The sequence below is a fragment of the Cyprinodon variegatus genome, unplaced genomic scaffold (genome assembly GCF_000732505.1).
Source record: "Cyprinodon variegatus isolate N-32 unplaced genomic scaffold, C_variegatus-1.0 Scaffold1267, whole genome shotgun sequence".
Classification (NCBI taxonomy): Eukaryota; Metazoa; Chordata; class Actinopteri; order Cyprinodontiformes; family Cyprinodontidae; genus Cyprinodon; species Cyprinodon variegatus.
Window position 1 is genome coordinate 64,724 of NW_015151720.1, and position 23,987 is coordinate 88,710.

The following is a 23,987-nucleotide window of genomic DNA, read 5'->3' on the forward strand; positions in this document are numbered from 1 at the left end:
CACACATATAGCATGCTATCATCCAAGTAAATATGCCTAAAAAGTGAGAAGAATTTAGAACAATGATGCACATTCAGAGCTTCCTCCATTCTCTACCGTAAACTGAAACCAGACAAAGTCTGAAGAAAGGAAAACGTTTGATCAGAAACACCTGATTAGAGGACAGTCTTTCTGTGACACCCAAAGAGAAAGCTGAAGCTGCCCAGCAGGTGCCATGATTGTTCTACTTCCTGATGAGGATCTTCAGTAATCAACTGAAAACCAGATGTTTAGAAGGACTATTCCTGGATTTAGATCTCTGACTGCAGACTTTTCGCCTCCTCAATCGGAGCTAAAAACAAGGCCTGTTGTTGTTCCTTTCTGTCAGATCCTGAAGGATCTGGATGAGTTCACCTCTCTTCATGTTGGGATGAATCTCCTGTGTCTCTCTGCAGATAACAGGAGCAGGACACGTGATACCTCCACCCCAGCTCAACCTGACTGCTCACATGTCAGTCGGCTTGGAGCAAATCAATTAAACCTTCCAAATCCTTCATCAAACAGACATTCCTCCTCCTCCTCCTCCTCCTCACTGCAGGGAGTGTTACAGTACGGCTCCTGAGGCTGGCAGTGAGCCGACAGATCTGCAGCCTGCATCATCCTCACCCCAGGATGGTGGATTAGTGTCAGGTTTCAGATGCTTCCCTCGGACTGTAAGTGTTGGGTTGGCCACAGCTTGGATCCGATGTCAGAGGTCAACCAGAGAGGGAACATAAGCTGGAAGTTTCACTGCCGGTTCTGGAAAACTGCGAGCATCAGATCTGTCTGTACACGACGATTTACGCCATGTTTGCAGTCTGCAGAGCGTGGAGAGCGAACAATGAGGCGATTTACAGAGACGGTCTGTTCAGGCTGGAAATCAGCACTGAGGTGTGGACAAACAGAGCTGCAGGAACATGTTCAGCCTCCAACAAAGCTGACATGGAGGAAGAAACAGCCTAACGAGTTCTGAGGAACAGAAACACCCTCTGTGTGTCAGTCATGTCCAGGTGAACTACAACCACCCACATTAGGAGGGGCCGAACATGCAGGAAAGGTTCCTGGCAGGGGCCCCGACCTGAAAAAGGCTTTAACTGCTCTAAGTGTTCCTCTGTGATGGTAGAAGGAACCAAGATGGAATCATCCAACCATTAGTTAGACGATCTGAAGACAGAGGCTGTGTCTGAACATCCGCCCAAACCCCCGAATCCCTGCATCTCTATTTAGAGCGGGGACTATATAGTGAACGCTACAGAGACCTCAGTTAACACTGTTACGACAGATGATCACTACTCTTCGCTCCCTGTTGGTCACGTGACTCCGCCTCCCCGCACAGTGCCTTCACCATCTTTGTTATCAGTTGAGGCCACAACAAATCCCATGATGCCTTGCGAGGGGAACTTTTGCAAAGCAATTGGTGATATGTCTGCTCGTCTAGTGAACCAGGACGATCTCTTCCTTTCTAGGTGCATTGCGCGCAATTTTGAGTCCACTTCTATTTCATCCACTAGATGTTTGGACACTCATCTAAAATCACTGTATAATGCCCTAAATAGGGATTGGGGCAGACGCTCAGACACAGCCACGGACTCCAATACCTCAGCATCATATTTAGGGGCGTGGCCAGTGAGCGCCTTATATGTCAACAACTGAATCTTAAACTGGTTCTGGAGAAACTGAGATCCAGTCCAATGAGACAAGAACCGGTCTCTGCGGTCTCTCTGGTTAGACTCAGTTAGATCCTTGAATCCACAGATGTGAAACATTATGCTACATGACTGGCTGAACGTTGACACGTGATGTAAAACATAGTGGTTGCCAAGACAACGATAATAACATCAGGCAGCATCCGTGTGCCGCGTTGGGAGCATCTGTAGCGTTAGCGTGTCTAATAACCGACAAAGTTTTACCTGATTGATGACAAAATTATGGTGAACAAAGTAACTGTTAGACCATGGTATAAAGGGGGAGAGCTGGGTAGCGCCATGGCTAGCTGTGCTCAGTAGCTAACAGGTTAGCCTCTTTTAGCTCGGTCAGTTAGCCACATTAAGCTACACTACTTTTAAATTTGTGTCAACAACAACCCTTTGTTTTCTACTGGTAGAATAACTGTTTTATTCGTCTAAAATCCCTAAGAAAGTACATTTTGAGATGTTCCATTTGTCCTTACTGTCCTCAGATCTTAATAAAAAGCTATTTAAAAAGCTGAAACTTGTTTTGTCATCTTGTTAAATGGCAGATTTCAGTCTGTCTTAGAATGCAGGGCTTTCCATCAAGACTGACAATGATTGTTTTCTACTTTCGGCTAATTTTGTTCATCGATTAAACCTCAAATAATATCAAATATAAGAGATCATATGTTGCGACTCCAGAAGAGATTTGATCCTTAAGAAACAGGTGCAATAAAGTTTGTCCAAGTGGAGTTGCCATATGTTGACGTCATAAGGGGCGGGGCCCCGAGCAGATCTGGTACCTACACGGCCCCGAGATAAAGGTATGGTATCCATTGTCGGGTCTGAGTATGAAATAAAACGCTTAGAGATGTTTTTGAGTTGATAGAAACAGATTCTAAGAAGATGATTTCAGTGATTCCCAAGATGGCATCATCCTCACTGAGGCAGAGAAAGACAGAGCTTGATCAGCCAGTAGAGTTCTGGTTTCTCAACATTGACTAGAGGAGGTCCATCCCATATGGATATAAGCTCAATGGGTCCAGTATGTCCCACAGTACCAATGTCCGCTGAATTGAGACCACAGGACGGACCAGAAGGCGTACATAACTCTACGGACCTAAAAACACCCAGTTGGTGGGACAGACATTGGATGATTTAAAACATGAATCTGCTCTCTATAACCAATCAAATAGAAATGATAAATATCCAGAAAACAAAACAAATTTTTGACAGAAGAACAAGCAAAATCTGTTGATTTAAGGTCAGGAGGAAGAGGAGAGGAAAAGCTCATCCTACAGGAGAATCCACGTCACGCGAAGAACATCTCTAGTGTTAAAACATTTAACGACTCGGAGGGATAAAGATTCAGATTTGTTTCTTCAATATTTCTGTGCAGGTTTTTTTTTTTTAGCTTTCCTGTAGCTTAACAAATTTCCAAAGCAGTGCAGGTGGCCCTTTAAAGACAGGGCCGATATCTGCGTAAAAACAAACAAACACTAGAGTTTCATCTGCATATACTTTGATATTTAAGAAAGAAATACCAGTTAAAGGAATTTTCCTTGATATTTTTTATGTCTCAAGAGAGAACATAAAGAAAATGAGGTTCACAGCTCTAGGAATCACTGCTGTTTGGGTTTGAAAAGGCGTGTACATAGGAGGGGTGACACATCAGCTGTGAGCTAATTCTGAAAAAGTAGTTCTTCCTCCTCCGAGAATAACCAACACAAATATAAAGAAGTTCTAAACTCCTACCGGACTCTGGTTCTGGCTCATCTCTCAGAACCCGACTGATCCTGCGGGTCAGCGTACTGATAAAACTGCTGACAGACGGTGCCCTCGACTGAGCGGATGATCCGGTTTTCCTGGATGGAGAATTCTCCGGATTGCCGGTGGCTCCTGGTTCCGACATGGACCGGAAGAAGGGAATGATCCTTCGCAGAGATCCTTGCTTGGGATCCTGAGTCTCATTCCGTCTCCTCAACCGCGGCAGAGTGCTGGTTTTTAGCAGTCCAAACAGGTTGGGCTGATTGTCTGAGCCGCCCCACTGGTATCGGTCCAGTGGCTGCTCAGAATCTGGATGAGCTTCAAACACCTTCAAGGTTTTTCTGTAATGGTGCCAGCGGTAAGGACCAGGATGAGCTGGGCCTTCGACGCCCTCAGGGGGAGTTCCGGTTCCACTCATGGTCCAGATCGGTAGGGCTTGGTTCAGGAAGCAGAAACTCTGCCGGTTCCACACCTGGGCTCCAGCTGGGTCATCACTGAGACCCGGCAGCAGGGTTCTGATAGATAAAACCTGATGCGGTCCAGCCGTCAGGTCGTCGTCATGCTGCTGTTTCTGAACGGGCTCAGAGCGTATGTCTTCCTGGGAGGAAGTTGGTGTCAGATGAAGTCAGAGCTTTAGCCAATCAGACGACGGTGAAACAGCAGACTGTGGTTTCCTGCCTGAAGTGAAACTGGTTCATGGCTCATCACCCTGAAATGGAGCGCACTACCACACATGGGTACCAGCTCTCAGGTTCTTCCAGGATTCAGGGTCAGAGAGTCAACGTGGGATCAGGAGGAGAGTATCCAGTTCTGGCCCCGGGAACTGACCATCACCAAGAACTCTATGGTAAACTCCAGGCCTGTGTGGTTTTACCTTCCAGAAACCATCATAGCTTCACACCACAAAGCGCTCACTGAGCTAACCTGTTTTCTATTTTTTTTTCTTTCGGGTGGGGGTGGTGGTTGGTGGATTCTTGAAACAGGAACCTCAACCCATCACATCTGAGAACCTTTAACCACTTTATTTACACTCTTTCATTGATCTCACATAGAGATATTATCTATGTTTTCTGAAATTACACAGACCGATCCTTTGACTTGACTGGTTGTCATTTTTCAGTCTCCACCCTGAACTGAACTGGAGAGGTGGCTGGAAGTCCTCGTCTCCACAGAGATCCTCGTCCTCCAAAGCGATCAAAGCCCCCAGGTGTGAACTGTGATGAGCTAAAGCTCCAGGATGTTGAACAGGGAAATCCCAGCCTACCTTTCCAGTCTCTTTCAGGTCCTCCTCCATCATCTTTTCATGTGAGATCAGTTCAGAGGCACCCAGTCTGGAAAAAAACCCAAAACTCCCATCCCTCTACATAGTTCCCGGTCCAGAGGGGAAGAGCGCTCTGTTTATTCTCCCCCCACTGCAACCTGAGCAGATGAATGAGCTGTAGTCTAGGTGGCATCATAAGAACCATCTGCTCCACCTCATCATGACTTTTCCCTTTTATTTTAAAGTGAAACAGAAACTTTGAAGAGGTTCTGCCTCCACGTGTGGAAACAGGCAGGATTGACATCAACGAGGAGAGGACTCGTCATTTCAGCAGAAATCAGACATTCTGAGGGATTCTGGGAGAAACCAGGAGGAAGGAGCTGTTCCTGTGTTCCTGTGGGGCTGGAAAAAGCTCTCTGCTCACTGACCCACATTTAGAGTTTATTGGATAACGGAGCGGCTGGTGTCCCGGACGACACTCCTGCATCTAGGTCAGAGCTAAGACCCAGTCAGGATAATCCCAAGACTCCGGACCAGAGCCAAGCTCTGCAGGCGGTGCAGACAAGAACCTCGGCGAGAGAAGATGATGACGATGGTCATCTGTGGCGAATTGGTTCAAACATCAGGGAAATCAGGGATTCTTCAGCTGATAAATGATTCATTCAGCAGAGAAGACACCTTCATCCGCCATCATTTATTAATGCTTCACTCTGGACGTTTCAGAGAACAAACCAAATGCACCAGAATGACAGATGTGACGGCGGCTGAACAGAACCCAAACCGAGGAAAACATGTTTTACTACGACTGCACCGTCCTCCATGGACCTGTTCCTGCTGCTTTGATCCCAGCGGTTCTTTAAAACGGGTCCACAGAGGGAAGAAACCTGACAGAAATCATTCCCACCTCTGAAATCATTTCACACCTGCAGCCTCGCCTGGGACGGTTCCAGAGGACGCTCTGCTTCCTGCTTCCAACCGTTACAGATGGATCCATAAACATCAACAGAAAGATCCTCATTAAACCCGTCAGAGCATGAAGGAAATAATCACTCTGTTTAGATTAACGTTATTTCCTTACGCCGCTGAGCCAACATGGCGACCAGATTCTGGTCTTCCCACGAATTCGGCCCACATGTGGTTCCTCCAGACCCAAACACAGCAGCATGATGGAGACCATTTCCTCAGAGGAAACCTCTCCACGCCTCAGATCTGTGTCGCTCCCAGGCAGATCTCATATCTATAGGATCTAGGGCTACAATCATTGATTCATTCAGTAAACAAATAGATTTAGACTCTAATACATGACATTCCGTCCTCCATACTCCATGCAGAACTACTGCAGTGGTATTTTTAAGTTCTGATTCAGTTAAATATCTCCTATAAAACAAAATCTGATTATCGATCCATTCATTGGAAATAAATCCCAATTTCTTTGTAAACAACAATAAAAACACGGGGAACTGAGAGGTAAAGTGGGTTTGGGATCACAAAACCATTGATCCTGGAAACATTGCCCCTCCCCTACATGTTGCTGCTCCCTGCCATCAGGGTTACGGAACCATTCAGTTTGGCCATTTGTTAGAAACCCAGAGCAGCGCCGCCTTATGAACCAATCAGATCACGGCTGACGGTAAAGTCGTAGGGAATCGGCCGTTCCAAACGTTGCATTTCTGAATTCTCCCGAGTGGTGCACGACTTTACAGGAGGGAATAAAGTGATTGGTCGATTATCAAGGGGGCGGGATTGTTGTGGCGGAAGGTTCACAAGCAAGTTTGGTTGTAGCCGGTTTGTTGGAAGCATCTTGCTAACCAGTTAGCAACTTAGTGCTAGCAGGTTCCCAATGGGAAATTCCATTGGGACCAAGTAGCACTAAATTGGTGACTTAGAAACGACGCTGTCAAGGAACGCTATGGACAGAGGAAACATGCAAGAGGAGGAGAGTTTAGTGTCGGAGGTCGTGGATGAGTCTCCTCCATCATCCATTTTTTATTTAGCGGAGGAAAGCGGGGATGAAGATGTTGTGGAAGAGGACGCCAGGGCGGCAGAAGCTTGGTTTGGTGTAGAAGGCTTCCAGCCGTACATGTTTGAGCCCTTGCCTCGCAACGCTGCCAGTTCTGTTAGCTCTACGCCTGCCGAAGACACAGACGTCCATCCCCGTGAACACTGGGACGCAACTCAATGGGAAAGGAAAGGATTCTGATTTCAACCGTTGCGTATATTAGCTGCGACATATGAATCAAGATGCTATGAGCGATAAAATTAGATTGACAGATGACCGTTGATATATGATTGGCCGAATGTAGGTGTTCAGGCTGACGTAGAACTAACTGGCCTGCAGAAGATAACGAAAAATAAAGCACAGATTTTAAGACAGGATTTCTTTTTAAATAGAAATGTTAGTATAGTATAGTCTGATAAAGAATACATTTCTAAACATGTTAAAGCCAGAATGATTTGACATTTAAATATGACTTCCCTACGACTTTAAATGTAATTAATACCTGAAGCGTTAGTTAATAATAGTGGTTTCTAGTGGTAATAGTGGTGAAGTGCTTTGAGATGACATAGACTGGGCCGAGTGGTTCTGCTCCATGCGAGCCGCTCCGTCCCGCCAGCAGCAGAACCTGGAGGCGTGGCGTCTCTCCAAACATTCCCACAGACGTCATCATGCCTCCTGGTTTCGCCGTTTACTTTTTAAAGCCAGAACATCTCAAAGCATAACAGGATGAGTCAGAATCTGAGGGGGAGGAGTCGTCAATTCCTGGAAACAGAGTAAAAATACCACCGAGTCCGACAGACCCCCCCCCCCCGCCAGCAGCATCTGAACTTCTGTTTTTACTGCAAACACAGAACAGACACAAACTTCATGGGAACTGCAGAGAGTTCCTCCGCTGCTGGAATCATAAATCCTGTTGGTCAAACAGGTTCTGGTTCCTGTTCTGATTGATCCGCTCCAATCAGCTCTGTAAACATCCCCCCCCCACCCCCCCGGCCTGAGCTGTTCTGGTTACATCAACATGCAGATACGCACAGCAGCCCCGGTCTGACCTACAACTGGAATCTCATTCATTTCCTGGCCACCAGCCCAGAAACAGAACGCCCCGGCCCGAATAAAGCATCGGGTCCGGGTCCAAAGCACCAGGCTGAGACCTGGACCAGGGGTGGACCCAGAACCCACTGACTCCATCATTGGTTCCTTCAGACTCGTCTTCAACCAAAACAGGAAACCAGAGATTCTCCGTCCTGAAACCTGGAAACTCTGATTCCTGCTCAGATTTCCCCTCCAGATTAAAAACTGTTTGTTTATTCAGTTTTTACAGCTTTTTCTTTCCCAGTCTTTCCTGTCAGCTGCGCCGTAAAAACTTGGATAAATAAATAAAAGTTCTAGAAGGTAAAACAAACCTGTGCATTGGTGAAAAAGGTTCTAGACCAGGGATCACCAATAAAAACCAGCGAGGTCAGAATAAAGAAAATAACAACACTGAAAGAAAAAAAAACCACTGAAATAAATTAGGTTTTTATGCATCCATGGTATACATTTCATTTTTAAATAAAAAAAACAAACAAAAAAATAGGAAATTTTTCGAATTTAAATTCTAAAGTGTATTTTTGAAGTAGAGAAAAACAATCGTACAGTTTAGTATATAGATTCATCAACCTCAACTGACCGTTTGTTGTTTTCTTTGTTGTTTCTGTCTTAATGATGGCAGTGGGCTTCATGCTGCCCTAAAAAGGTTTAAACCTGGGTTTAAAATGGAGACTAAGCCATTCTCCAGCCATCCCAGGCTCATTTGTCAGTCTAAATATTCCCCAAAACTAAACTATTTGTTTAAATAATTGGATGCAAACTATTGGTGCTTCATCATACCAGGAAGTAAATTTCTCATCTCAATCAACATATTTATTTTATACTGAGAGGCTTAAAAGTTTCATCAAATCCATTCAGAACGCCCCAGAGCTCCGCTCACAACTTCAATAGAAGCTTCAGATCTCAGGTCTGGATGAAGAGATGCTGAGTTTAGAAGCAGAGAACAAACAGTTCATCCAAACCATGGATGATCCCAGTTACTAAAATCCACAACAAAACCAAAATATTTGGGATTTTGGGGTTAGATGCTGGTTAGACACTTCCATCGGACAACATGCGGTAATTTATAAATGTTTTAAATCAGGTGGTGTCCGGATTATCCAGCAGGTGGGTCCGGATCCGGAGCGCGGTCGGCTAACCTGTGACCTCTGTTCTAGAAAGCACACAGTGACGCCTCCTTATATACGCAGAACCCTGAAAGAACCCTGAAACACCTGTACATTGTGTGTAAGTTCTGGGAACTTTCCAGACAATTTGGCAAAGACAACCAATAATTCCTCCCCGGAAAGTTTGGAAACTTAGTTTCTCTGAAACGCCATTTCCTGCATTTTGAGATGCAGCTCACTTCAAGTGGAGAATATCTGGTAAGTTCTAGAAAGAGATGTGATTTTAAACAACTATAGGTTGTTGTCAGATGTTGGCAGCTAACTTTGAACCACATGAAGACGTTTAATTTCTTCAGATAATCTGAGGTTAGATTCTCGTCGCGTTCTGAGCCTTAAATCCTCCCAGGTTCTGGAAGCTCAGTGGTTCTGGTTCTGATCCCTGCAGCCTCTGGATAAGTCATGTTCTTTTTTAAGCAGCCGCCTCACCTTACAGTCACTTCCTGTTTTGGTGATGATGTCATGGATAAGATGAGCGTCTCTCGCTCGGCCTGCTGTGATGACCCGAGGAGCGAGCTCCTCCATCAGGCGTCACCTCCTCCACTTCATCCACTTCCTGCTGGAAGCTAAAGATAGCCGCCCTCTGAGAGCAGAACCGGGCCTCAGGAGCCAGAACTCCTGACGGACTCTCAACCGGACCCCTGAACAGAACCCATCGCAGCTCCAGACAGAACCACGACCCAAACCCAGACTGAGACAGACTCACCGCTCCGATGCTGAAAGGAGGAAGTCTGAGAACAGAACCTGAAGAGGAACCAGCAGGTCCAGTTCCCTCTGCAGGCTCTGTCCCCAAAGTAATCAGATTACTTCCTGTTAACCCCTTCCTGGGAGGAAGAAGGACCAAACGGAAGCTTCTGAGGTCTGGTTCTGGTTCTACCAGAACTCACTGTGCCCCTTTAAACCCAGAGGAACATATCTGGTTCTGGTCAGTGAAGTTCTGCAGGGATACCTGATGAAGACCGGTAATCTTGGTCCAGTAGGAACCCCATCTTTAGACTGAACCCGGCCCGCTTACAGGGGAAGGGGAACCACAGGAACCGGTTGGTAGATCTAGAACGTGACCATTAAAAGCAAACAGCAGGTTCTGATAGACCAACTGAACCCTGAAAGCACCACGGTACCGCCCACCTGGACCCCAGGAAACAGCCGCAGAGGTTCTGTCCTGCAGGATCTCAGTGGTTTGCTTGTGTTTTTCCACTCAGTCCAGAAATAGAACCGGGTCGGCGCCGTTTGTCTCCCAGCTAACATCCTAACCCCCCCCAGCCCCATCCTGAGGAACTTCCCGCTTCCTTCCTGATCCGCTGCATTGTCCTGTAGAACCAGCGGCCCAACAGGACAAACAGGGTCTCTGAGTCCAAATCTGACCCTGGACTCAGAACCTGGAAAATCTCAATGATCAGAACATACAGAACCGCAGGGTTCTGGTCCGTCTCCCAGTCCGACCCAGACACTTTAGAACTGGGAGAATCAGACAGAAGCTAAAACAAAAACTGGCCCAAAAAATCCAGAAAAACACGGTTTATTCAGAGAAAAAAGAGCAGAACTTTCCAGCAGGAACCTCAGATGGAGCAGGAACTCCAGGGAACAGAGAATGGACCTGGAACCGTTTGGTTCTGGAGGTTTCATTAGTTAGAAACATGTAGGATCTGGTACCAAAACCTGGAACTATCCCACAGCTCTGCTCCTAGAGGTGGACCCTGAAGGCAGCAGGCCAGTCCCAGGTTCTTCAGCCCTGAGAGGTACCGGTACCAGAACCCAGCCGGGGGAGATCCGAGGGCTGGGAGGACCCACCTGGACAGGTACTGGTGATGCCTTCAGGACCCATGGGAGGAAACGCTGCTGCCGAAAACTGACCACTGATGCATTCAGGAAACATAGGACAAAACACTACTGCTGCAAATTGACCACTGATGCATTCAGGAAACATAGGACAAAACACTACTGCTGCAAATTGACCACTGATGCATTCAGGAAACATAGGACAAAACACTACTGCTGCAAATTGACCACTGATGCATTCAGGAAACATAGGAGAAAATGCTGCCGCCGAAAACTGACCACTGATGCATTCAGGAAACATAGGAGAAAATGCTGCCGCCGAAAACTGACCACTGATACATTCAGGAAACATAGGACAAAACACTACTGCTGCAAATTGACCAGTGTTGCGTTCACGAAACATAGGACAAAACACTACTGCTGCAAATTGACCAGTGATGCGTTCAGGAAACATAGGACAAAACACTACTACTGTAAATTGACCAGTGATGCAATCAGGAAACATGGTAGGAAATGCTGCTGTTGCGAACTGACCACTGATGCATTCAGGAAACATAGGAGAAAAGGCCAGTGGCACCAGTCTAGTGATTAAGGAGTCAGCTGATAATCCAGCCCAAATATTCAACATGTAGCTGGACAGAGCTAGGTGAGTCAGATGCTGGATGGTCGTGTTTCCTACGGTCATGAATACATCAGACCGCCACATGGGCCCAGAGTTCTGCAGCCTGGTGCTGACTCACCTCTCTGTCACACAAACTGCGGGTCAGCTGCCTGAAACCCACAGAATGGAAATCTGAGTCACGGTTCCAGAACCTGGTACCCAGTCTGAGGTCAGCGGTTCTGACTGGACCGCCTCTTTCAGAGCACATCGATCCTGACCAGAACAGTTTTAAACAGAACATCTGAATGGTTCTGCCAACAGGAAACACAAAGTTCTGATCAAACAGTCATTGGGTCATCCAATCCTTCCAGGTCTAGAACTTTTTTCTAGATTTTCTGGGACCAGAACTAGAACCAGGCTTTGGACCTGATCCCCAGAGCTGATTCAGGTCCAGTCAGAAACTGAACACCTGGATCCAGTTTCCGATTCCAGGTTCTGATCCAGACATGTTCCCCCAGAGAAAGCTCGCTTCCGTCCGGAACCAGAACCGCTGGTCCAGAAGCTCAGGACCCTCAGGAGAGCAGACTGGACCTCTGCGGTTCCTCCTCACTGGTGAAACATCACAGCCGGTCCGTGAACTGCTCACCTCGTGGTGTGTTCAGGAGCGTTCGGTCAGCAGGAAAACCGACGATCTGCCATAAAACATCTGATATTGACTGCAACCAGATCAAACCGGGTCAGAATCTTTCTAGAACCCTCAGACTGGTTGGTTCTGCCAGAACCCTTCAGAACCAGGTTCTACAGATGATCCAGATGGATCAGCTGCAGAGGAAAGTTCTGAAAAGTTCTGAGCAGAACCAGCCAGAGGAGCCCGGTACCTCAGAACCGCTCACTGGGCCATGAGGAACTGGTTCTGGACCTCACTGGGCCATGGGGAGCTGGTTCTGGACCTCACTGGGCCCTCATGTCCAGGATCTAGAAGTGGACCTGGACTGACCGGTCAGTCTGAGGGACACACCGGTTCTTCAGTGCTTTTAGAGACCTGGTTCCGGGTCGGACCTCCGTCCAGTAAGGTCCGGCTGCTGCCCGGTGAGTTTCTTACCGTAAACCCGGAGCCATCCCTGCTGCTGGGACACGGAGTCCCCCAGGATCCGGTCCAACAGGAGGTTCTGTCCGCCCTGGAAGGAGTCCAAGTCTCCTGGTCCCGAGTCCGGCTCCATTTCCCACCGAGAAAAACTTGCTGTGCCTCCAGAGGAGCGAGTTAAGCCGGGGAGAGTGAGTGAAAGTGGAAGAAAGAAGCGGAGGGATCCCACATGGAGGCTCCGGCCGCCCTGCTGCTCCCTGAAGGCCGCTAGCTGCTCCGCCAGCAGCCGGCGGCGCTCCGGCTGTCCGCCCGGCTCAGCCTCATGTTTCCAGGGATCAAAAAAAGGATAATAACGGTCCAAACTTCCAGCAAAGCTCCAGAAACAGTGAGGCGGGGTCCTCTCCTCTCCTCCCCACCCGGTGACCCCCTCAGGCCGGCAGAAGGAGCGCGGACAGCGGCTGGAAGTCCGGGATTCAGGCGGAGCTCGGAGAGTCTCGTGCCGCTTGGAGATCTGAGCGCTGCCGCTGGCTGAGCGGGGACGCGCACCAACGTGCCAGCCCAGCGCGGGAGCGCGCACGGGGATCCGGGAGGAAGAGGAGGAGAAATCCAGGACCTGGGGCCATGCTTCCTGATGAAGGCTGCCTGCTGAACCTCCATAACCAGAACTACCGGTTTATTCATGATTAAATTATATCATCATCAATAAGGCTGAAACCTGTACAGTCTGGATGTTTTATTTCTATGTTTCCAGAGATAAACTGAGGCAATAAGTGACAAAGTACAAATACTGGCTATATATACTTTATTAGTCATTATTTTTTAGACAACTTCTTATTTTCTAATCCTCACATTTTAAAAATAGACTTGTTAGTTTTCATTTAAGTTAATTTTCTTCAAATAAAAACCATCAAGATCATTATATCCAAACAATTCATTTCTATGTGGTTGGACTTGGTGCTGCCCCAACTTGTTGTTCACCAGAAACCAAAATAAATAGTTTTAAAATGTGATTAACTGATAAATTTCACACTGTAAGTTATAAAACTAAGGAAGTCATCATGCAGAATTGTAGAAAATGTTCCTTTAATAGGGTAGAGCAGTAACCAGTAGGAGGTTTAAAGCTTCTGTCAATTATTTTTTTTTTCTGCAGTACTTTTAATCTTATTTAGATTTATTTGATTTTTCTTGGACAGATATTAAAATTGTCCACCTTTTACAGTGAAAATAATAAATACAGCTATAACTCTTAAAAACTTGTTTAGAACTACAGAATTTATTACAATTTCAGGTTTTTTTTTTTTTTTTTTTTTTTACGGTACTTTTACATGAGTAAAAATCTAAAGTTGATCCTCTAACTCCTGCAAAAGTGTTTTTAAACAGTGAGATTTCTGCTTCTTCTTGAGTAATAAACAACAGTCCCACCTTCCATGGAAGCCTATAGATCCAGGAACTTCACTAACCTGAAAGTTCTGCTTAGAATGAGGGGATCTGTGAGGTTCTGTGATGTCTCTTCTTGGCCGGTCAGAACATTTGGTTCTCAGAGCGAGAACTCAGAACCAGGATGGTTCTGGTTTTTTGTTTTGCTCTAACACGCTGTGAGGAAGAAGCAGCATGAGGAGCAGTTTCTGCTCAGCTGATGACCTCTTGGTCCTGGGAGCTTCTGGATGAACTGGTCCTTTGATTCTTTGAATGGTTTCTATAGTTTTCACCAGTTGGTTCTCAGAGGACAGGGTGGTGCAGCTGTTAGGATGGTTCCTCTCGTGCTCCTGCTCCTCTCCAGGTTTATTTTCACGCTCATGATGGATTCACCATCTCCTGCAGTGAAGGGCAGCAGGTTGGTGCAGGTTGTCTCTACCTGTGGTTCTGAACTCTGAGGTCCAGTGAATCTCTCAGGTGTTTTTAACAAGCAGCTCTCTGCCTCCCCCTGGTGGTTTCATCCTGTATAGCAGCAGTTCTGATTCGGTTCTAAGCAGGAACTGGAAGGTTGAACCCATAGATCCAACAATAGTATGCAGTTCCTCAGAACTCTGAGTATATTGGCTGTTCAGACGGATGGTTCTGTTTTACTCCAAACCACATCCTGGTGGTGAAGTTGTCAGTCTGAGCAGCAGGGGGCGCTAAAAACCAGAGAACTGGATGAAGATCAGGAGGAGCTCTGCTTCTGACCCAAACTATTTAAACTGGACCGGTTCTGCTCAGAGATGTTTGATTCTGTGTTTTTCAGTTGGTTCTGGTTCTAAAGCCTCTGCTGCTGATGCTGAAGCCAAAGGTTCAGTTTGGATCAGATTGGGTTGAATTTCTGAGTTTTAATCCAGATCCACATAATTTGGGATTAAACTACAGATTATAATCCACTTAATAAAAAACAAATAATAAAATCATCAGACCAAAGGTTCTGATATGGTATAAATAGGTCTAGTATCTATTCACTTTATTCTCCTGCCTTGAATCTCATTCTGGACTTTGGTTCAGGTTTTCTTTGGACCATTAGATACCAGAACCTATATGAAACCAGAACTTTCAGGGAACCAGAACCTTCAGGTCAGGCATGGTTGGACTGGGAACCAGTAACAATGAGCGTCCCCATAACATCCATCAGATGGAATCATAAACGTAAACATGCGTTTTGTTAAACCGAGGCCCGGTTAGTGCTTGGATACAGGGGCAGATTTAGGAAATGTGGGGCCCTAGGCAAAGACAGGCAGGGGGCCCAATGAATGGAGAACACAACACATAAAACAGACCAATTATACAGATAGAGAAATGTTAATAGAATAGACATCCATTATCTGTTCTAGGTTGTGTCCCTCTCTTCTTGTCCCTTTTCTTCTTGTTTTCCTCTCTATGTTTTGTACTCAGCTGACTTTTCATGCTGTCTCTAAAGGAATGAAAGATTTTTTCCAAGCACTAAGCTCACTTAGCTGATTGCTCCTTCCTGTGTTTCCAAAAAGGCCAAAGTAAATAACCCAGTCCTTCTTTTCACTGTAGACAAGCCATGATCTGCTTCTCTGTTCTCCATTTTTCATTTGGATGAAATAATAGCTGCATGAATCATGACAGCAGACAAGATAGAGGAGAGCAGGAGGCGGGGTTACCAATCTACTCGCTCTGGAGAGCAGAGTTCGCTGCTTTTAGATGTTGTCTCCAAAGTCTCCAGTAGCAGAAAAAAGTCTCTAGATTTGGTGCTAGAGGGGTCTAAAAAGTGGCTAGCAAATGGACTGATCCAATATGGTGGACGCTGAAGGGGGGTCACAGTATTATAAGCATTCTGATGGAATTTTAGCAAAAGGATTTTACTCAAAAACATAATGTGCACAAATAAGGAAAAGTTGTATTAACCATACATATAAACAGAGTTTTATGGGGGCCCCAGGAACTTGGGGCCCAAGTCTACTGCCTAGTATTGCTTACTAGTAAATCCCCCTCTGGTTGGATAATAACCCACCAGGTTACAGTAGTTCTGCAATGAGCACCGCTGCCTTAGAAGAACTACTGTGGAACCAGTAGGTTAAACTGGGATGACCTTTAAGCAGAACCTTCCTGCTACGTCTGCACTCTCGTTCTCAAAGCAAGAGCCCAGAGCTGAAAATGGGTTCCTGATGTTCCTTCAAGGCTCATCCGGGCTCCCACACGTTCCACGCTTCATGATGCTGCCGAAGACGTCGGAGCAACATCCTTCCCGCCGAAACCTTCCAGAACCCGCCTCAGAAACCAGCCCACTTCTGTAGTAGTTTGTTTTTATTACTGACATGTTAGGTTTGGGTTTACAGGCAGGTGTGATCAGAGCTGGAAACATGACAGAGGAATCCTGCAGACTGGGCAGCTCCGTCATCATCATCATCATCATGAAGAACAACAGCAGGATCTCGCCACGAACAGCCCTTATAACTTAAAATACTGAGAACAGAGCATGGAGCTGCTCAGGCTGCAGGGAGGACAGACAGACCTGGGAATCTAAAGACTCTGCAGGAGAAGCAACAGCTGTCCTTTAAGGCATGAACAGAAAATAAAAACCAGCACATGAGAGCGCCGTAGCCCCCGCTGGCGCACGGACTGATGATGGGCTCAAAAATATTCACTTTAACTCCTGAAAACCCACAAAGAATCAAGACAGACAGCGACGGTGTAAGGCAGCAGCTCTCAGCTCTGTATACAAGCAAGCAGAGATAATAATAATAATAATTATAACAATTATAATAATAACATACCACAGACGTTAAGATAGAGGATATATTTTCACCTGGAGGTTTCAGTTGATTGATTGTGATCAAACGTAATGAGGCTGCTCGGGATAAAAATCAGCCAATCACTTATTTACACACATAATAATAAACTCCTCGCTCCAAATCATTATAATAAAAAACATTCACTCAAAAATAGAACATTTGAAATAATTATTAGCACCAGTGTATCAGATAAAACTCTCGCTACGCAGAATGTACAAAGTTGCATAGTGTTTGGATGTGGAGACAGACGTGAGGCATGGCAGCGCGGGATCAGTGTTTTTCAAAACAATATGGCACAGATGAGCCGCAGAGGCTGCTTCAGTCCCGAAGGCATGGCGTCATGGATCTGAAGGGGGTTTAAACACAGACAGTCCAACAGGGGGGAAAGCATCTTATTCCCACGTGAGAAAAACATTTCATCCGGTCAGCAAACGTTCTTCTCCAACTCATACCTCAGAACATCTCTAATGGAAGGTTTCCACCACGGACAGAACTCCCTCAACTCCTGATTCATCCCATGTTTTGCTCAGAGACATAGACAGGTATGGGGCATTGCAGGCTCACAAAAGAAGCCAAACGACCCCCATTCCAAAGGGATGGACCCGTTCGTCCGTTTCTATTTGCATGTCTTCTGAACTGAAAATATAGCCTGGAACTCAACGCTATTTCTCACATTTTGAAATGAAAAAGCTTCCTGGATGGAAAGCGAAATGTCTTCAAACAAAGACCAGTGGATTGTTTTTTTACTTTTGCAGAATAACAAGCGAACTAACAAGCTGCTCCAAAGCTGAGATGTCTTTACCATGACTTGGACTGCAGGAACAAAGTTTAAAAATTCACATATTCCTTTGTTCTGTAATATCCGGCACACTGGTGCGCTCTACCACCTACACAAATATTACATTCAGTGTTGCTAAAATGAGCATATCTAACTGGCCTTCTGCACGTTTTTTAATATGTAGGCTGCTTTTCACAGGATTTGATGGGTTTTTAGAAAATAAGAGTAAAAACAAAAAATTATATCCATCATTATGTGGCAGAAAAGTGTAAAAGAAAATCAGTCGAATGTTAATTTTTACTCAAATAAGGTTTACATTTTGAAATGTTGCAAATCGGCCAAACCTGACATTATCAGTGATTCATTATTAGTCTGAATGAAATGATCCTGGTCAGTGTAACCTGTTAAATAATTAAAACTCTTGACTAAGCTATAGTGAGGTGTGATGGCCTGTAGTGAGAAAGTTATGAACATATATACAGAAAAGAAGGCTGATCTAAAATGGTGGATTGTCCCGATCCCAGAGGATGATCCAAAGCTTATTGCAGGTATATTAGAAATCCGACTCCAAGTTTTAGTTTAATGCTTTTTATGGTAAGGAACGGTGAAGCACGGTTGTTTTTTTTTATTAAGGTGGGCTGATTTTTGGGCTGGAAACTGTCAGTCAGATCTGCTACACCTGACTGAGCATGGTAACAGGAAGTAATGCAAGCGATAAAAACAACGTAAATTAAAACCCAGAGAACTTTTTCTATAATTAGTGTTAAAAGTTAGGCGAATAAAGATTAAAAAAAAAAGCTACATTATGCTAATGCTGTTAGCATTTATGAAATCTCAAGAACTTAGATAAACAACAGCACATTTTAGCATATTGTTAAATTTAAAATATTTTAAGGAAAAAGATGTGAAGAGTTGTCACTGTCCGATCCGTCCTGGAAACACGATGCTAATGGGCGAAAAAAATAAAAAGATCCGGATTGCCAGAAAACTACGTTATAACACTACTGAAAATGCTTATTTATATGCTTTAAACATTAAAGAATGCTTAACTACATCGTATAGAAAACAGTGAGACTTTTCTGGAAGGAATGGATACGCTTTACATTCTCTCCATTGTATTGCGTGACGTCATCATCCGACATGCTCAGAGCAGTCACAGTAACGTTTCAAAGGATATTTAAAGGTATTAATCTTTTTTGTTTATAGAATATGCAATATTTACGCAAATAGAAAAATATTCAAAGGGAACCCTCCTACCGGAAAAAGACAAAAGATAAAAAAGTAATAAAAATGAGGTATTACCTACATGGAAGTTATTCTGTTGGCGCATGCATAGGACAGATCGTGCTTCCGGGACAGATCGGGTAGTGACAAGAGCGTTAGCATACCAACACCAAGTTATCCATGTGAAGGTATTGTTAGGTTTATTTAATGATGATTATAAAATGAAAATATGTGTGTTCATATGAAACATTGTAGAAATGAGATGCTTTACTCTGTCTCATGATTCAGTCAAGAGACCACACTGCCGTGTGATTCAGTCGTGGAGCATCCTGTCTTATGACCTGATCAACTGTCCTGTCAGAACAATACTCTGTTTGTAACCATGTGTCATGTTCTGTTAATAAAACGCTCTGCAGAAGAGGTCTGGTGGGAGACAGTGTGTTTGAGTCTGGGGTTCAACTGTTTCTCCTCCTGCAGGAGCTGTATGAAAATCCATTACTGCGTATTTCAGTTCTTCTTTTACAAACCTACATTTTTGAACCCAACAGGTATGCTAATGAAAAAGCTACCGTGGAGTAGTATGCTATAGTTAGTTGATACTAGTTAGTTAGTTGAGTTTACTATTTGCTGAGCTTTACAACGATCAGCAATTGAAACTGGTTTGGAAAATGTGAGAAACTTTGTAATACCGTCAAAAAGTCCAGATGGTAAAACTTACTTTGTTTAATTATAAGTCAAGTAAGTTTATGGATTAATATAAAAAATGGTTTAGGAAACTGGATCGCTATCTGAAACATTTTAATTTACTCTCGGGCGGATTTGAGCTTCTGTCTGTGATGGAAAACATCCACTTCTTCTTACTCCCAATACATTCACAGCTTCTACACACATCAAGGTTAAAATCTGGAAAATTGTAAATGAGAATCAGTTTGAGTCTGATTTAATCTCTCTGGGACTTTGGCAGCTCTGTGCACAGCAGAGATTAAGTAACTATACCAAACGCTGCCACCTGCTGGAGGTGTGAATACTGCAGAGGAGAGGATTTGAAATGTTTTCCCTGCTTTCCGTGTCGAGAGCGTAGCTTCGGGAGGCGGATATGAGAATTCCTTCACGTGTTCTGAAATGTTGATGATAAAAAAAATATGGTGAGGTGCCAGCGGACTTCCTGTGAGGCTGCAGTCCCGTTGGGTTTGTGGTTCTGGTTTTCTCTCCGAGGTTCATCCACCTCATGGTGCATGGTGTCTCTGCAACACGGAGTTCATTGTAACAACACCGCTGTCGTCAGCATTTGCCTCTCTGCTGGGAGCGGCTGAAATCTTGGCCAAGAATCTGAGAACAAGAACTGTTTTGGTAAAAGGCGGCAAGTTTGCCGGAGTGTTAGATGTGAGTGTGGGTGGGAAAAGGGTGGGTGGATGGAGGAGGTGGGCGGGGCTAAGCTTGCTCCAGTGGCTGCCCGTTGAAGCAGCCTGTGGGTAACGTGTTTTTGATGTCATTTAGGTTGTCGATGTCACTGCGAATCTCCCGGATCTGCCGGTCGTAGTCGTCGATCATCTCCTTCTGTGTCCTCGCCACGTCATTCAGCTCCTTCAGTTTGGTGTCCAGCTCGCTGCCGGCCATTTTTTCCTTGGCCCGGTTCAGAGACTCATTAATCTGGTTCAGTTTGCTAAGGTCTACTTTATCAATGTTTCCTGCAAAAAAAAAAAAAAGACAACTCTGTGAATCACAGCCGACATTGCAGGACTATAGCGACCAGTGGAGACGAGTTCTGAGCATACCAAGCTGGTCCATCAGATCCGTGATGATCTTCAGGACTGTCTTCACCGTACTCTTGGCCTTACGGGCGTTGTCCTCAGCCTCCTTGGCGTTATCTGACGCCTGCAGGACAAAGCAGTCCCCCAACTTATCAACAACGGTATTTTTAAACAGTCTGAACTTCCTCATGGATCAAAGGATGAGTTTGTACCATGGACGCCATCATCATGTCATTGTCAGCTTCAGCCTTCTTCTTCTTCAGCTCCTCCTCTGCAGCGCTCAACTGATCCATCATGTCATTCACGTCTTTGTCCAGCTTTTCAGTGTCCTGCAGTGCCTTCTCTGCTTCCTCTTTGGTCTTAGCTGAGCCCTATGAGGACAAAAGGTGAAGAGGCCGTGAGTGGGATGATGGGCATTAAACCGTTTTTCAACCTGCAGGGTGGCCCTATTGACCTTCTGTACGTTGCCTGCAATCTTCTCTGCATCTTCAGCCTTCTTCTTTGCATCCCGGGCGTCAGCAGCCGCATTCCCAAGCGCCTCCTCGGCCTGCCGGGTCTTCTCATTGGCAGCGATGATGGTGGCATTGATAAAGGGGATCTTTTTCATGGCTTCTTCTGCAGCCGTCTTGTTGTCATTGACCCTTCTGTCAAAGTCTGGAGAAGTTTTTAAATAAACAGAGTCAGACTAAAAAAAGGTCACATTAAACATCCATGAAGGTACAAAACTAAATTCTATCCACGTTTCCTTTCTTGAGTCATTACGTCAAAATCTTCTCAAGCCTGCCTTAAGACACAAAAGAAACCTTTCTAGGGTGTTAAGGTATTTGTGCATCAGACATTCAAGGATAGAAGAGTTCAGCAGAACATGTTTTCACCATGTTTGTGAGTTTAAACCATTTTAACCATTTTCACAACTGAGATTGGGCATAAAAATCTTCAGAATCCTGAAGACGTTAAGTAAAGTAGCAGTTCCTTCATTACAAAAGTGAGATTTCACAGCAGATAAAGGTTCCATTAAAGCAACCTTCCAGCATTCAGACCACTACAGTGGTGTTACCCCTAATGGTTCCACTCTACTGTCACCGAATAATTTAAGGGTAAAGACAAGGTTAGGGTTGATTCTTGGTGCTACCAATGGGTCCAGATTGTTCGGGTACCTCGGAGGTCCTCCAGGATGTTCTCTGCTTCTTTGAAAGTTGCCTGGCCCCTCTTTGCTGCCTCCTCAGCTAAAGCTTTGGCTGCATCGGCTCGGGCCAATAGCTGATCTGCGGTCTGTGGAACAGGGGGAGGTTTAATGACACCCGATGAGGAGACGTGAGGTAAAACAGTCATGGTCTGGACCCACCTGCTGCTCGCTCTTTCCTTTCTCCAGTAGCTTTCGGACCTCCAGCTCTTTGGGCTTAAGGTCGTCTCGCAATTCATTATACTCCCGTTCTGTCTTGTCGATCAGAGTGTCCAGATCAGACGCCTCCTTCTTAATCTTTTTGGCATCATCCTGACAACAAGTGCATCATTAGTAAAGAGGATGTCTACAGGGTCTTTTTTTCCCCCGCATCATTATGTACATACCTCCAAGGTCTTGGTGTCAAATGGTGGAAGGCTGGTCAGGTTGCCAAACAGCTTCAGAGCTTTGTTCCCTGCCTCCTCTGCCTCATCCTGCACCTTTTTGGCCTGCTTCTCCAGATCCTTGGCCTGATTCTTGGCGTCATTGTACCTGAGGAAGAAGACAGAGTCAGGAAATCATCTCATCTCATGCTTGTCTCCATGACACTGGCTTTATCCACAAGGACCGCAAACTACAAAGAGACTGAAAAACTACCACAAACATCAAAAAAACAAAACTGTCATTAAGAGACAAAAGCTACAACAAACAAAACAGACTTAAAGACAAAATTGTCTGTGTGGAAAAAAATGAAATAACCGAGTATAGATTCATTACTACTACAATCAAACAACCACAAAGGTACAACACTGCAACAGACAGTGGAGAAGGAACTTTGTGGAGCGGCTCCAGCAGAATATATTCTATTATATTCTTCCTGGAAACTTCTGGTCCATCCAACTATTAATGAGTGACCTACATCTTGTTGAGCTTGTCGATTTCTTCACCCATCTTGCTCTCTCCATCTATGCTCTTAAGCAGCAGGTTATATGCTTTGGTCGACGTGTCATTGGCATCTTTGGCAATCTTCTCAATCTGATCAGCGTCCATCTTGTGCCTGTAGGAAACAGTTTTGGTCATATTTTCATTCTTCTTGTTTAAAGGAAAGATTCTGAAGATTCTTTCAGGTTTGGGCCGCTGATAGAGTCTTACTTTTCAGCAAGGCGTCGAGCCTCCTCAGCCAGCAGCGTCATGTTGTTAGGTTCTCCGGTCTCACCAGTAGGTTTGATGTCCTGTGAACAACATCGGCTCGGTTACATGGGCTTGATGGTTCTGCTGAGAATTAGGAGAACGCCGCCTTCGCTTACCACTTTACTGACAGCATCCTTGGCCTTGGCCAATTCCTGCCGAGCTCGGTTAATCAGACTCTCGGCATCTCGGACCCTGTCCCGAGCGCGGTCTGCCTGAGTGCTGGTATTGTCCACCGTGTTACGGATGTTCAGCAGACGGTTCAACTGGGTGGTTAGGGTGTTGTTCAGGGCGTTCAGACGATCTAGAAGACCTTGGTCTGCATCTGTGGGGCCAAGTCAGGCTGTATTATCAAGTTCATGCTTACCCAACCATTATTCTGATAATACCAGATCTACCTTTGCTGCTCTGAGCCTCCTCCAGTAGCTCCATAATGGTCTTTTCTGCCTCTTTTAGTCGATCCTCAAAGGCCTTATCGCTGACGGTATCCTGGCCGGAGCCAAGATTGTCTATCAGATTCTGGAGCTCTTGGAGCTTCTGCCTCTGCTGGTTCACCTGGACACACAATCAGCTCTTTGGGTCAGTTGACCTTTATGAGGTAGGTAAGCTCTTAAAGGTGGCTCCTCCTCACCTTGTCTCTGACCAAACTGTAGCAAGACGGACACTGCTGGCAGCCAGGCACTGATCGGTTGTAGAAATAATTCTCCTCACACATGTCGCATCGAGCTCCAACAAAGCCGGGCCGACACTCGCACCGCCCGTCCTCCTTACACTGACCGGACAGAGACCCTTCAAGGTCGCAGTCACAAGCTGGGGAGGAAGCAACCAGGAGTGAGTTTATTCAAGCCTCATATAGTTAATTACCTGTAGGTCTGGAAGTTGGGTAATACACTGAAAAAAACTTTAAATCTAACTAAGTCCTTTTTTCTTGGTTTGAGGAGGTAAGATTACATTTAAAAAGAAAAACAAATGCATTTTCTTATTTGAAATGCACATTATCTAGTTATCTTATTTTAAGAATAAAAAAACCTCATTCCATTGGCAAATCATCTTATTATCCACTGAAATTAAGGGTAAATTAAGGGTAAATACAAATGTTTACTTTCTGTAGATGGTTTTTGTGTGTAAAACATGATCAATGTTGAATCAGTGCTCGGATCTCCCTTCTTTGAATTGAATATCTTAAGTATTTTGTGTCGTCTCTATGCAGATTATAACAAACTGTAA

The 23,987-nt window shown here is 45.2% G+C and overlaps 2 protein-coding genes across 6 annotated transcripts in view; both read right to left on the reverse strand.

Annotated features, from left to right (window-relative positions):
- rasal2 (RAS protein activator like 2) overlaps positions 1 to 13,095 on the reverse strand; it is a 49,342-nt gene extending 36,247 nt beyond the window's left edge. For 3 of the 5 annotated variants that reach the window (XM_015401855.1, XM_015401853.1, XM_015401854.1), the window contains exon 1: positions 3,444 to 4,026. In XM_015401855.1, coding sequence (XP_015257341.1) covers positions 3,444 to 3,873 — 430 coding nt within the window. In that variant the 5' untranslated portion in view covers positions 3,874 to 4,026. Of the gene's footprint in view, positions 1 to 3,443; positions 4,027 to 12,449 lie in introns of those variants that run through there. The other 2 variants (XM_015401856.1, XM_015401851.1) reach the window with 2 other exon arrangements.
- Positions 13,096 to 19,075: 5,980 nt separating this feature from the next.
- lamc1 (laminin subunit gamma 1) overlaps positions 19,076 to 23,987 on the reverse strand; it is a 72,467-nt gene continuing 67,555 nt past the window's right edge. The window contains exons 17-28 of the mRNA XM_015401849.1: positions 23,392 to 23,570; positions 23,159 to 23,315; positions 22,880 to 23,085; positions 22,725 to 22,804; positions 22,492 to 22,629; positions 21,980 to 22,124; positions 21,756 to 21,905; positions 21,568 to 21,682; positions 20,865 to 21,064; positions 20,623 to 20,781; positions 20,435 to 20,534; positions 19,076 to 20,347 (exon numbers count right to left, since the gene is read on the reverse strand). Coding sequence (XP_015257335.1) covers positions 20,091 to 20,347; positions 20,435 to 20,534; positions 20,623 to 20,781; positions 20,865 to 21,064; positions 21,568 to 21,682; positions 21,756 to 21,905; positions 21,980 to 22,124; positions 22,492 to 22,629; positions 22,725 to 22,804; positions 22,880 to 23,085; positions 23,159 to 23,315; positions 23,392 to 23,570 — 1,886 coding nt within the window. The 3' untranslated portion in view covers positions 19,076 to 20,090. The remainder of the gene's footprint in view (positions 20,348 to 20,434; positions 20,535 to 20,622; positions 20,782 to 20,864; positions 21,065 to 21,567; positions 21,683 to 21,755; positions 21,906 to 21,979; positions 22,125 to 22,491; positions 22,630 to 22,724; positions 22,805 to 22,879; positions 23,086 to 23,158; positions 23,316 to 23,391; positions 23,571 to 23,987) is intronic.